The following is a 14,750-nucleotide window of genomic DNA, read 5'->3' on the forward strand; positions in this document are numbered from 1 at the left end:
AAAACAAGTTATTACCATATATTTTTAATAAAATTTTATAAATTAAATCTCAAATAAAATATTTTATTGATATTTCAATTTGGACCCCTATGCATCTGATGGTCCAAATTAAAATTGGATGTGATCCAACAGTCATAATTGAATCTCAAATTATGTGATAATATGTATAAATTATTGATATTTACTAAAATAAGTTTTTTATGAAACTTCATAATGAGTGTATAAGTACAAGTGACATAATACAATTATATATAATATTGCAAAAGATATTATATATATATACATATCAAATAAATCTTCTATTTCACCCTCCATATATTATCCTTTTAAACATATATAAAATATTCATTATAATATTATATCTATATAGGATTATGAAATCAGCCCGCTTACAAGTTACAGCCCAATAGGTCAAAAATTGGGCCAGCCCAAAGCTCAGCCCATTTCACCTGGCAGATGACTCTGGGGAGTTTGCTTGCTGGCGTAAGAGGCACCGGTCTCCAATCTGCAGAAAGGCGTTCGATTTTTTCTCTCCAAACGCTGCGTTTCTTTCGATCGATCCCTGCGTTCAAGGTACTGTTCCAGTCTCTATTCCCAATTCAACCGATCTATCGATCGACTTCTAGGTTAGATATAAACCTGTTGGATGTTGAGAAACTAATGTGAAAATGAAAAAGAAAAAAGATTGAATCGTAATTTTTTCACCATTTAGGGCTCGAGAATACAGAAAATGACGCTTTACCTAAAACTCGAATAACTCTTTGGCCTAGTTGATCCGATTTTTATTTATTTATAGATTTATTTTTTATTTATTTTCATTGCTTTGGATTTTTGATAGCAAAGAAAGTGAAGAGTGTAGTTTTTCTTTTATTTTTCTTCATTTTCTTGGTAACCAAGCAAGGGGTTGGATTTCACTTGAATGCTATATATCGTGGGAATGCTAGTGCTGGAAAATTTGAAATGTAGGGTGTCTCTTTGAACAGACGAGGAACAATTGCAAGTTTGGAATACAGCTAAGACTGAAATTTTTGTTAGATTGACGGTCTTTTTCTGTTTGGGAATGTTTTCTTCTATAAAAATAGATTCAGTTTAGATGCACATTTTGAATTGTAAAGTTTTGACCACCGAGGGCTAGGGTTTCTCTTTGAGTGCTTTAACTTGTCAATGCTATTGCTGAAAATTTTGAATTACAAGATTTGATTTCAGACTGAACCGCAATCCAGAATTTTGGAAACATTATCTTGTAGAATTGTGTGTTTATGATTTTTAAAGTGAATTATAAATAATATAAAAGTGAATTTATTATGATTTTTAAGGTGAATTTATTATGATTGCTGCAGCTAAATAATAAATGTGTAATGTGGAATATGAGGGGAAATAAGTTATATAATAACTTTGGGAAGAAAGAATTCTACAAACTTTTCATACTTTTATATATAGTATAGATTTTTGGAATTGCAGAGACATTTTGTGAAGGTCACCGATGTTTGGAATCTGAGAGTATTTTTGGAAGCAATTTGAGGAAAAAAAAATCTTCAGAAAAAAGGTTGCTTCTACCCTTCACTAAGTTGACTCTAAAATTTTCTGGGAAAAGTGATCTATGCAGAAGGTTATAGAAATAGCATTTTGATGTTTCCTTCATTTCTGTACTTCAGTTTAAATTTTATTGAAGTCATATGTTGAATTTGTGTCTGAAGCTTGTGATTGCCTTGTAAATAACATGTTTATGGAATAGCAGATTCATGAAATTCACATTTGATATCTTACATCGAGTCTGCAATTTTTTTTTTTAATTCACATTTTTGTGTCTCTAATTTTAGGTGCTCTTCAAACCGATTCAGATCACATTGTTTTTGTTTCTATGCTTTGAAGGTTATTTGAAACAAGTGAGAGATATCTGTAATTTGATGGTTTTATGAATATTCATATAACGACATTCAGAGGAGTGCTAATTCTTGGTTTCCTATGGCACATTGCTGACTTAGTTGTGTCCTGTCAGTGTGAAGAGTAACTGTTCTGTTTAAAACACGCAGGGGAATGTATTTTGAAAATGGTTCTAGTCTCTGGGATTGAGCTAGTTTAGACTATAAGCTGCTGTATAAAACCAAAAGTATTGGTGATAAGCTGAGTGCTGGGTTCTGATGTTTCATTTGGACAACTCAAATTTTCTGAACTTGGATCCCCAGATAAGAAGCTTGTGGCTGGACCTGGTTTAATTCATGTTTGACAAAAGATATCAACCCCTAGTTATTCCCCACAGTTCTATACTGTATCTTATATTTTCTGAAATGGAATGCAAATGATTACTAAAACCTTTGATTTTCTGAGCAGAAGTGATCTCTGGAATTGGAGATGGCGAGCACAGTAGATGCAGGGGGACATCCGATCCCCACATCAGCAGTACTGATGGCATCTTCAAAGCATATAGGGTCAAGATGCTTCTCAGAAAATGTGGCCTTCCTCAAATGCAAGAAGCAGGATCCAAATCCTGAGAAATGCCTCGACAAAGGCCGTGAAGTCACTCGTTGCGTCTTTGGCCTGTAAGGATTATCAGAATTTCTACATTTTTCTTTGCATTATAGTAATCATACATTCCCTAAAAGTTTGAATATTCTTAACCATTCATGGCAATACTTTTGAATTTCATGATGGTTGAATCAAACTAACTTTCAAGTCGAACATTGAACAAGTTTTTTGATTCAAAATGCAGTCATTTGCATTATGATTTAGGTTTACAGCATTGATTTTTACCTCTATGATGATTATCCTTGCTTGCCATCCCTTAATGTATTAACAGGAGTCCAGGGCACTTCTCAAGCCTCTAGTCAACTGCAATTTAGATAGATGACAACCATTTCAGGGAAAATCCTATTGTTAATATTTTCAGTCATTGCATTCTTACATGGAATAATGTGTTGAACTTCAAAATTCTTAATTATTACCATGGAATATGGATAAGCATAATAGCTGATTGAAGGAACTTAAAAAGTTTGACAGTTTTGTTTTTTGATAGGCAAAAGCACAAAGATATATTAGAAAAAGGGTGCTTGAAAGGCAACCCGGAGCATACAGGGAGTATACAAGAGTCATCTAAAACAAACAACAAAAACACAAGCACTCACCGGCCCTCAACAAGAACCCAATCAATCCACAAAGTTAAACAAAGATAAAGGGCCTACAACTATAGAAGAATTAGCCTAGGATAAGAGATTACAAACAAATGAGTTTTTCAATCTTTGAGTCGACAAAGCCTCATTATCGAAGACTATCCTATTTCTTTCCTTCCAAACTGTCCAAAATAAACAAAGAGGAACTGCCTGCCAAACCTTTCTATGTTTCTTGTCCTTAAAAGAAACATACCAACTTAATAGAGTGTCTCTCACCGAAAACGGCAGAACCCAATTAACCCCAAAAAGAGAAAACACAAGATCCCACAAAATCTTCGTCTTAGAACAATGAACAAGGATATAATTTATCGTTTCCTCTTCAACGCAACACATGCAACATCTGTTGGCTAAAATCCAACCCCTCCTCTTGAGTTGATCTTGAGTAAAGACTTTCTCCCAAGAAGCTTCCTAAGCAAAAAAACTGACATTTGTAGGAACATATAGACTCCAAATAATATTGTCCGGAAACGAGATTGCATAGCTATGAGCAAGAGACTTATAGAGAGATTTTACAGTGAAAATCTCATTTTTCGTCCCTTTCCACAGCATCCTATCCTCCCCATCAACATCCAACCTCTTCCCTTGAATGGACGAAAGGAGTCTCTCCACCTCCTCCACCTCTCAATCATTGAAAGGTCTAAGGAAATGTGAAGTCCACCCTCCCTCTTCCCCCATTGGGTCCCAATAGTCCGCAACCCGCGCATCTTTAGAACCCGCTAAATCAAACAAGGAGGGAAAGGCCTCATAAAGGGGGGTGTTCTTACACCAAATGTCTTTCCAAAACCTCACCCTTTTACCATCCCCCACCGAGAATGATACATTATTGAGCAGTAACAAACCTTCCTTGCTGATTTCCTTCCAAAGCCCTACCCCATGGCCCTCTCTAGCCTCGCGAGTGCTCCACCCTCCTCTTTCAATCCCATACTTCGTACTAATAATAAGCTTCCAATATGAGTCTCTTTCAACCGCAAAACGCCAACTCCATTTGCACAAGAGGGCTCTATTAAGAATGGAGAGATTTCTAATCCCCAATCCGACAACAACCCACTTAACAAGATGGAGCCTCTTCTCCAACGCTCCCCCTCCCCAAAGAAAATTCCTTTGGATTTTCTCAAGTCTTAATTTAACCACTCTTGGCATGCGCAATAATGACATAAGATAGGTTGGCATGCTCGCCAAAGTACTCCGGATGAGAGTGATTCTTCTTCCCTTAGAAATGAACTGCCTCTTCCACAAGGCAAGTTTCTTCCTCATCCGCTCTTCCACTCCGTCCCAAACCTTCACCGACTTATGCGAAGCACCCATAGGGAGCCCCAAATAAGTGGAAGGGAGAGATCCCACTTTGCAGCCAAGCTCAGCTGCCAGTAACTCAGCATTCTCCACTCTACCCATCGGCAGAATCTCACTTTTGTTCAAATTAATGCGCAGTCCGAAAATGGCTTCAAACCACATTAATAACCAACTTAGAAAAGCCAATTGCTCTTAAGAGTCATCACAGAAGACCAAAGTATCATCGGCGAACAACAGGTGCGTAACTTGGTTCCCAACACCTTCCCTTCCCCCTATCCTACAGCCTGAAAGAAAACCCCCTCTCACTGCTCTGTTAATGAGACTACTTAAGGCCTCCATTCCTAAGACAAAAAGGTAAGGAGAGAGGGGGTCTCCTTGCCTTAACCCCCTGGAGCTTTGGAAAAAACCGATTGGAGAACCATTGACCAAAACCGAAAATGAAGCGGTGGATATGCACCATCTAATCCACCTAATCCATTTCTCCCTAAAACCCATTCTTTGCATCACTGATAGCAGAAAATCCCAATTAATGCGATCATAGGCCTTCTCTAAATCCAATTTACACAAGACCCCACTTTCCTTTCTTTTCAACAAGGAGTCTATGACCTCATTAGCAATTAACGCAGCATTAAGAATTTGCCTACTTTCAACAAAGGCATTTTAGGTTGAAGACACCACTTTTCCCACTACTTTTTTCAATCTATTGGCTAAGACCTTAGCAAGCAGCTTGTAAAGACCCCCCACCAAACTGATGGGTCTGAAATCGCTCAAGTCTTCAGCCCCACACTTCTTTGGGATTAAAACTAAGAAGGTGGTGTTCAGGTTTCTGAAGAATTTTCCCCTCTCAAAAAAATCTTTGAAGAAACCCAAGACCTCATCTTTGACAAAATCCCAGCAGAATTGCCAGAATGCAAGGGAGAACCCGTCCGGACCAGGGGCCTTGTCCCCATTCAGATCTAATAGGGCCAAGAACACCTCATCCACAGAAAAACTCTCCTCCAGCCTGGCTGCCTTTTCAACCCCAATGCTATCAAACTCAATGTTGTTGCAACAAGGACGCCATCCTCTTGGATCCGATAAAAGGTCCTTAAAGGCCCTCACCACTCCTTTTTGAATATCATGATCTTCTGAAAGCCAGGTGCCATTGACTTTAATTTTTTTCAAGCAGTTCCTCATTTTGTTAGAATTTGCCATCTTGTGGAAAAATCCTGTGTTCTTATCGCCTTCCTTCAGTCAAATTTCTCTTGATTTTTGTCTCCACGAAGTCTCCTCCATTAGAGCCCATTTCTTGAACTCCTCCCTAGCCTCCTTTCTCGCCTCTAGCTCCTGCTCATTTAAAGCTCTAAGTTGCTCCTGATTATCCCAGTAGGATACTTTATCCAGAGCCGACCCTTTGTTCACCCCCACTTTACCAAAGACTTCTGAGTTCCATTCTTTCAGTTTAATTTTCAGAGCCTTTAATTTTTCTGTCAAGATGAAACTATAGGACCCACTATAATTAAATCCTTGCCACCAGCCCTTTAACAGCTCCTTAAACCCCTCCTCCTTCAACCACATATTCTCGAACTGAAATGGAATTGGACCTCTCCTCGTCCCACCCCCATCTAACAGAATTGGGAAGTGATCAGACACTGGTCTTGGGAGAGAACACTGAATCGTCCCATTGAAATGGTTCTCCCAATCCTCCGAAATCAGAAAACGATCCAGTCTGGACCTTGAAAGACCATTAAGCCCTCCACTCCACGTGAACAACCCCCCATGGAGAGGCAAATTTTTTAAAGCCAACTCCTCAATCACCTCCAAAAATCTTCTCATAGAACCAGTCAATCTTCCTTCTCTACTGCGCTCGCTAGGAAATCTGACCACGTTAAAGTCCTCGCCAATACACCAAGGGTCAGACCACAACCCTCGAATGGCTCCTAACTCTTCCCAAAACAACTCTCTATACCGTTTCATAGTAGGTCCATATACTCCCGTAAAGGTCCACAAGAAGCCATCTTCGCAATTTTTAAAGCGACAGGAAATTGAGAAAAGACCCACCTCCATGCCCATTAACTCCAAGACCCTGTTATCCCAAAACACTACTACCCCACCGGCTGCCCCCCTTGCACTCATAGCACCCCAACCTAAGAATCTTCCCACTCCAAGACTGTGAACAATCCCTCTGGATATATCTTGAATTTTGGTCTCCTGTAGACACACCAAATCCGCTCTTTGCGACTTGATCAAAGCCTTAATAACTTTCCTTTTATCCCTATCATTGGCCCCTCTTATGTTCCAAGATATGATCTTTATCTTCATCTAAGGTTCGAGATTCTATCCCCACCATCTCTAACCAGAGATTTCTCCTTCCTCGCCCCTTTGTAATTGATGGACCACTCTAATTTTTTCAATTCACGATCAAACTTAGTGGACCCCGAAATATCTTTCTTAATATTCTGCTCCTTTCTTCTTTTGTTCCTTAGGAGCAAGTTCAGTATTTCTCCTTCAAATCCTTCCGTCGAAAAACCCAGAAACTTGCTAAATCTCGCCAGACAGCTATCATCCCATCGACATCCTCTTCCTTCCAAGTCTTGTAACAAAACCTCGAACTCATCCCCCCTTCCTTCACCACCCGAGGATCTCTCCCCCTCTAGGCCCATCTCCCCATTGTTGCCATCTGCTAGTATAATGCTTAGAGGGAGCTGCTCATCTCCCTCAATCTCAGAAATCAAACTAGAAGACGAAGGTAGTTCGACATACCTGGAAGCTTCATCACGCAACGCTTCATCAGTCAACGACCCACTTTTCGTCACCGTAGAGGCTTCCGACGGCGACACAACTCTCAATTTGTCGACGATAGGGTCCTCCACTACAAAAGCTCCACTCTCCAAGCTAAACATTTGAGCCCTAGGACAAGAGGCTGAAGGTACTTCCCCAAGGACAAGAAGGTCGGCATCTCCTAAGCCTTTCTCCACGCCTGGCGATTGTGCCCTAGCTCGAGGGCTCGAAATTCCTTCCCCATTTAAATCTCCTCCTTCCGCTGCGACAGGGCCTACAAGCCCAAAGCCCGCTCCTTTCACCCCATAAGTGACATTGGGCCTTGAGTCACAACCCAATTCCTCCTGGGTTTCTTTAAAAGGCCCTTGCCTTTCCCCACTTAATTGAGAAAGGCCTAGAATCACCCCATTGACTGGCCCGTTGGGCCCAATACTTGGCCTAAGAGCAGGGCTGTCCAGCTTATTCAAAGAAATCACATCTCCCTCTCTAACCCGTCCATCAGCTGACCCTATTCTACCCTCCATTGCATCCCCTGCCTCATAGAACACAGCAGGACAGAGGGTAGGATCGCCTCCACAGGTTGACACGTCACTCTCTCCCTGCTGCAACCTCAACTGCTCCACCTTCTCCCTTTGACTTCCACGGCTGAGATCACGATCTGTTCCACCAACCTCTTCTCCTTCCCTTGAGCTACCTTCCTCGCTGAAACTTCCCGCCGACACCACCTGCGTGAACCAGGGGGAAGACTCCCACCAAAGTTGAAGGGAATAACAACCCGACCCCACAACAATATGGGCAGTGCTGGGAAACTCCCTGTCCACGCACCTCACTAGGATCCGAGCCCATTGCATCTCATGCGAAGGTGATTTATCTGCTGCTATGAATCCTCCACATTCATCTCCAATTCTTTTAAACACCTCCATGCTTCTTAAATGAAGGGGGAGTCTGATCACCCTTACCCAAACTTCTTTAGCAATGGGCTCCTTGCAAAGACACCCCACCTCAGGGTTCCATCTCTCCAAGACTATAACATTCTCCTTGAAGTTTCTCAGACCTCTGGCTAAAACACGCTCAGCCTCGCTTGGTAACTCGAAATCAAATAGCAATAATCCTCTGCCTAGTGTAGCCACCCTCAGATTCCCCTTCAAAGCCCAATGCTTCGGTGCCCAACTTCTTACGTACTCCACCTCAAGGCAAGGAGCTGAACTAGGACCCCACCAGCCTACTAGACACTGACTCATTTGTTCTATTCTTCCACGCACTACTCTTTCCCCCACCTCTATCCAAACTGACTGGCCTACCCTTCTCGGGCTTTTCCTTACAACATCTGCATATGTTTTCAGCTCCACCCCTTTCTCCCTCCATTGGACCTTTGAGCCCCCTTTCGCCCTCAACAAGTCCTCTGACCCTTTAGGACCCTGCAAGCCACCTAAGGGGGTCACACCAAGATCTCTCGGCCTCTCAGCCAAGGAATTCCAACCAAAAGACTGTCCCTTCCCATCTGGAACAATAATGCTGTACTTTTTTGAATCAATGTCACGAACTGAGCAAAAGATGAACCTTCCTGCCCCATTCGAACGACGCTCCAACCTATACTTTCTATTCCCCTCCTCCCAGCCAGAAGCCTAAACACTATTGTAAACCTCTCTACAACAATCTTCCACTCCATCTAGTAAGCACCTTAAGCTAGCCTCCCTGAATCTAATCCATGAGGAGACCCTTTTGCTTCTCTCCAAAATGCAACCTCTCAGCTTGCCTCCCAACTCTTCAATCAAGATCTTGAATGATTTGGCCTCCACCACGAAGCAACTTCTTCTCCCCCTTGAACCACCAGCTTCACCCCATGCTCTCATCCTCATGCTTTCCTTCCAAACTAGGGTGCTTTTGTATCAATTCATATGCCTTTTTAAATGATTCTGACGTCATTTAACTCTGACTAAATGAACCTAAAGCATCCCAGCTTCCATTTACCCATGATTCACTGCTAATACAATGACAAAATCATAATCTCACACTCTGATCAAATCTGCCCAAAAATCCCTTATTTGCACTTTAAAAAAGTTTGACAGTTACCAATTTGTTTGGGGGGAAATGATTTGAGGGCATTAAATATGTGATTGTGCTGGGGGTAAGTAAAGATCTGATCTTAAGTACATGATTAATGACATGAAACAAATAGGCTATAGATTTTGGAAACAAATTAGGCCTTGTTTGGTAATTGTTTTTGAAAATAATTTTTAAGAATAGTTTTTTAAAATTGTTTTATGATGTTTTATAGAACAAATATTTGTTTGAGAACTTAAAATGTTTTTAGCCCGTTTTTTGTGTTTTTAAATATGTTTCAAATATAACTTTTATATGTAATGTTTTATTTTTAAGCATTCTCATATTTGTATGATTATTTTTTAAAACAACCCTCATAAAACAACTAAAAGATGTTATTTGAAAACACTTTATTTTTTGTTTTTAAGAACATAAAATAGTTTTCTATTTTTTGGTTGCCAAATGTGTTTTCCTATTTTTTTGTTTTGGAGAACAAAAAACTGTTTTAAAAATAGTACCAAACAAGCTCTTAATATTTGACAAAGCTAATTTTGTAATGTAATGATTACTGATTAGTCATGTTTATTGTGACTTTGTTATGTTTGAAACTATTTTCAAGTACTTTGGGTTAGAGAATTTTGTTGTATGGCTACATTTGAATAAGTAGGATTTTTGTTAGGACAAGGAAAGTATAAATATATTTTTCTTATAAGGTTATGTTTGGTTGGATAGATATAACATGAGATAGGATCCGAGATGAGATTTTTTTTTTTTTTGATAGGTAAGAAAAGAACTATTAAAAAAAGGCACCAAAAGAGCGACTCAAGGTATACAGTACCTATACACCCACTGCCAAACATACCAAAAAAGAACAAATAAACAAGCACCCGGTTGGGCCAAAAAACAACCTTAGCTAGAGCCCAACCAATCAATAAAACTAACTAAAGTTAGAGGGTGATAAGCCATAAACAACTTAGCCTTTGACCAAAGAGAAAAAACAAAAAAGTATGAGTCTTTGGATTGATAGCACATTATCATTGAAGGCCAATCCATTTCTCGCATTCCAAATCGTCCAAAATATGTAAAGAGGAGTTGCTCGCCGCACCTTCTTGTGCTTTTTGCCCACAAATGAACCATGCCAACTAAGGAGAGTTTCTCTAATTGAGGAAGGCAACACCCATGATACCCCAAGCAAAGTAAAGAGCAAATCCTATAAAACCCTTGTTTTTTTACGTTGAAGAAGAAGAGGGTCTATAGTCTCTTCCTTCTCATGGCACAAAAAACATATATTTGCCAAGGTCCATCGCCTTTTTTGAATTAAATCCAAGGTTAAAGCTTTATCCCACTAGCCTCTCAAGCAAAGAAGCTAATATTGGGCTGCACCCACACATTCCAAATGCAACTTGAAGGAAAAAAAGAAGGGTTGCCCGCCTCTAGAGCAAGGTAGAGGGATTTGACCGAGAACTTTCCACTCTTTGTTTTAGAAATGAGATAATATGTCATATCTTATGTTTGGTTGGCTATAAGATAGGATAACTTATCTCATCATTTATTATTATTTTTTTTTATCAGTAAGTAATATGTGTATTGCAAAAGAGGCGCTAAAGAAGCGACTCAAATAGATACAGTGTAGAACAACTCACCCCCTTACAAAAGAACCCAAGCCCCACTAAGAAAGCACAAAAAACCCTCTCCCTTAACGCATACACACCCATTCAATAAAATCTATTAAGGTCGAAGGACCATATTTTATCTCATCATTTATTATATCCCATGTTTAAGCAAACATGGAATATGATTAGTGATGGGATAGCACCTATAAAAAAAAAGGTAAGTGATGGGACAACATATCCAATTTTTATTTATTTATTTATTTTTATGTCCCCATTGCACAGGATATACTAGTCATAAGTTGAGATATATGAATCATAAATTTATTCTTCTTATGTATGTTCTTCATTTGTTTTTCCTCAAATTTTTTTATACTACTCATTTTGCAAAACACAAAATTTTGATTAAAAATTAAATTTTTAGTTCCAAAAGGATTTTTTTTTTAAAAAAATATGTGAATAATGCAACCTAAAATAATATTATATACTTTTAGAACTAAAAATAAAAAAAATGTGAATATTACAACCTAAAATAATAATATAGATTAGTATTATTTAATATATAATATTTTTGTATATTTAATAACATAATTTAACTTTTTCATTTATAAATTCTAGATAATTTAATCATAAATATTATTAACAAAGAAATAGAAAATTACTTACTAAATTATAAATCGTAAAATGATTTCCAAATAGCATTAAATATGAGAGAGATTTTATTTTTTTAATAGAATATATTGGGATGCAATGTATTTTTGATTTTAAGGCGCCCTTTTTGGGTGCTTTCTTAATAAATATTTCTTCTTGCTTGCCTATCAAAAAAACTATAATCGAATCTCTTTCCATTAGAGATTGGATTGACTCAATGCTTTAGCTTGTAGTATGCCCTCCAAGAGGGCTACTATCTCAACCTCAGTGGCTAAACCCTCTCTAGTGGGTTTAGAGAATGCCATTATACATAATAACCTGTGAGCGATTCTCCAATCCCTAACTGTCTTAGATTACTTCAAAAAAAAAAAAAAACCTCCCTTCAAATTTACATGATTGATATAGAACCCATTGGAGGCAGTATCCAAATCTCGTTTTTCTCCTCAACCAACCTCTTGGAACCACAAACAAGGTTTCAAATTTGGTACTCTCAGAAAAGTACGGGCAAAGGCATCATCTGAAGCACTGAGAGAGGAAAAGAAGTAAGCCAAGTCCTAAATTGCCTCCTATATTCACTAACCATCCTCAAAAATCCTTGCATTCCTTTCCTGCCATGTCATCCAAATGAGAGGACCATTATTAATACACCATGGAAGCCAGCCTGTAAGTAAGTTCTGGCCAGAGCCTGAAAGGAAAATCATCTCTACCATCTTTTGTGAATGAAACCTAATTAATCCCAGCAAAACCTGAATAACCTATGCTGCATTTAAATGCTAACAGGCAATGTGGTCTTTGATTGATTTTGTAGATTGGTTGTTTGTTAAGGGGAAATCCTTTTTTTTTTTTTTTGGTCCGTCTCCTTACTACTTAGCTTTTTTTGGGCCTTATTTGCATACTTAGTGTGTACTTGTTTTGCCGCCTTTTAGATGCTTCTAATGCAAGCCCCTTTTATTACCTATCAAAAAAATGTGGGTGAACAACATTGTTGTCAAACTTCTAATGCTGATCATAGAAGGATAAGATTCACATGCCTTGTATTATGGTCCAACTTCTGTTCTGAGCACCTAGGCTAATTGGATCTCAGCTCCTCGATCATTGGTGTAACAAACTCAGGTTCTAATTTATGATTCTATTTTAAGATGTTAGCCAAATAGCAATAAGCCTAATCCCATACATTACTACTACTCTACTCATCTGAAAACACTTTTCCTCATCCTGCACCCTACTCCACAGAAAAAATGGAATAATACCATACTGAGTAAAAAAGTGGCCAACCACTAGTATATTCGCAGTCTGCACATTCCAAGCAAAGAGAACAAACTTTAGCGATATAGAAGCTTCCCAGTTTAAATTGGCTGGGCTTGATTCTTATCAACCTAGAGAAGAGCATATTAGACTCAAAAGGAGCATCTTAATGATAGTGATCAGGGATTCAACTGAAAGTATATATGTGGTCATGCCCAAACCCCTCAGCTCCTAGATCCATATTGGTTTAGACTTACAATCCATTCACGGAATTTATTGATTCATTTCGGCAGTAACTTTATAGATCCATGCTTCTCTTGTTGGTGGGTGAAAGGAGAGATAAATAGGTTGTTTGTGATTGGAGGGAGGGAGGTGGGAGTTTTTTGCCATTTGCATGCTTCTTTGGTGTTAGAGGGGATTTTTGCCATTCACATGCTTCTTCGATATTCAACTTTTGCTGTATTACAATTATTTAGTATCATTCCAATTAGTATTTTATTTGAATGAGTTTCTTCTTTTCTATATTGGGCATTATATATTCTTCATATTTGTTTCTTGTCTTATTTGTTTTCAATGTTTAATGGACATGGTACTACAACTTAATACTTTCTTTGGCATCCTTTAGTCTCATAGATTGCCTAATGCTATGTTTGGTTCCCGAAAAATTTGAGGGAAAGTATGAAGGAAAGAAAATAGAGAGGAAAAAAGGAAGAAAATAAAAAATCAAGGAAAATAAAAAATAGATTTAACATTAATAAATTATTTTTATATGTTTCTTCAAATTCATTTTATTTATTTTCTTTGATTATATAACGATTAAATAATTTTAAAATACATAAGTTTCTAACTAATTTTAATTATATTTGATTTTTTTTCGTATTTTTTGTAGTAAAACCAACATGAGAAAACCATTTTCCTTAACATATATATATATATATATATATATATATATATATTTTTTTTTTTTTCTTGGTTCTTTCTGCAAACCAAACATAGCCTAAAGATTTTGTTCCTACCCGTATGCAAACAACTTATGTAGCTAATTTATTTGTATCAAGGATTCCTTTATATATTTGCATAGTCTATTGTTACTTTTTGCATGATTTCAAATCTTGTGTCAATACCCTACTTTGAATTTAGGGTTATTTGATTTAATATCTCACCCTTTTAATAAAAGATTCTTAAATTTATAAAATGTTATGGAGTAAATACCCTTAAATAAACCTGATACACTTGCATCACACAGCTGTGCGTGAGTCATGTGCCTAATGACACATGGAGGTGCATATAATAGCAGATTCTAAATTATATGATATTTGGCCTGCAGGCTGAAAGATCTTCACCAGAGGTGCACAAAAGAGATGGATGCTTATGCTGGTTGCATGTATTACCATACGAACGAGTTTGATTTATGTCGCAAAGAGCAGCAAGAGTTTGAGAAAGCATGCCCCTTGGAATGACCGGCCAATTCCACCTGTAATCTCGTTCCCCCAATAATTTAGGGCAGTCGGCAATAAGCAGATACTGTTGTTGCTTGCTCTTCTAGTGGAACTGTTTCTGGATGTGGAATGCCTCCCGTCTATATGGTCCAGTTTGTTTCTAATTCTGCCAAATTGGTTAAACATGCTGTCTTTTTTCATCGTAAGGATTTTCTTTTTCTCTCCTAGTGGGATTTGGTTCAAAATGCTTTTGTGATTATGTGTCGCCCAATCGATGGCGGCTTCTGGGGTCGTGGCTCAGGAATCTGTGATTTTGAGTTCGACTCATAATTCATTCAAGTTTATCCGATTTCGTGGCTGGTTTGTGGACAGCCACGTGCCAGACATGGATTGATTAAAATAAGGGGATGTGATTAAAAAGGGAGGTTGCAATTTTAGGAATTAATCGCATGCATCCACCCAAAGTGCCGAATGCCATCTATAAGAAAATGATAGAATGTCTTTTGATTTTATTAACATTTGTAAAATGGAGATCGCAGCAGCCA

General features: G+C 38.2%; 1 protein-coding gene across 6 annotated transcripts; it reads left to right on the plus strand.

Moving 5' to 3' along the window:
• The first annotated feature begins 395 nt into the window (after window positions 1-395).
• Window positions 396-14,432, plus strand: LOC100266511 (NADH dehydrogenase [ubiquinone] 1 alpha subcomplex subunit 8-B). 6 transcript variants are annotated; one of them, XM_010651508.3, is made up of 4 exons: window positions 462-573; window positions 1,462-1,546; window positions 2,332-2,540; window positions 14,094-14,432. In XM_010651508.3, exons 3-4 carry the CDS (start codon window positions 2,353-2,355, stop codon window positions 14,224-14,226), a joined length of 321 nt encoding a protein of 106 aa, XP_010649810.1. In that variant the 5' UTR covers window positions 462-573; window positions 1,462-1,546; window positions 2,332-2,352; the 3' UTR covers window positions 14,227-14,432. The 6 variants fall into 6 exon arrangements, with proteins under 6 accessions (XP_002278102.1, XP_010649811.1, XP_010649810.1 ...); XM_059736815.1 differs by having other exon boundaries at window positions 2,335-2,540; XM_019220033.2 differs by having other exon boundaries at window positions 464-573; window positions 1,446-1,546.
• The last annotated feature ends 318 nt before the right edge of the window (window positions 14,433-14,750 follow it).

The sequence above is a fragment of the Vitis vinifera genome, chromosome 5 (assembly GCF_030704535.1).
Source record: "Vitis vinifera cultivar Pinot Noir 40024 chromosome 5, ASM3070453v1".
NCBI classification, from domain to species: Eukaryota; Viridiplantae; Streptophyta; class Magnoliopsida; order Vitales; family Vitaceae; genus Vitis; species Vitis vinifera.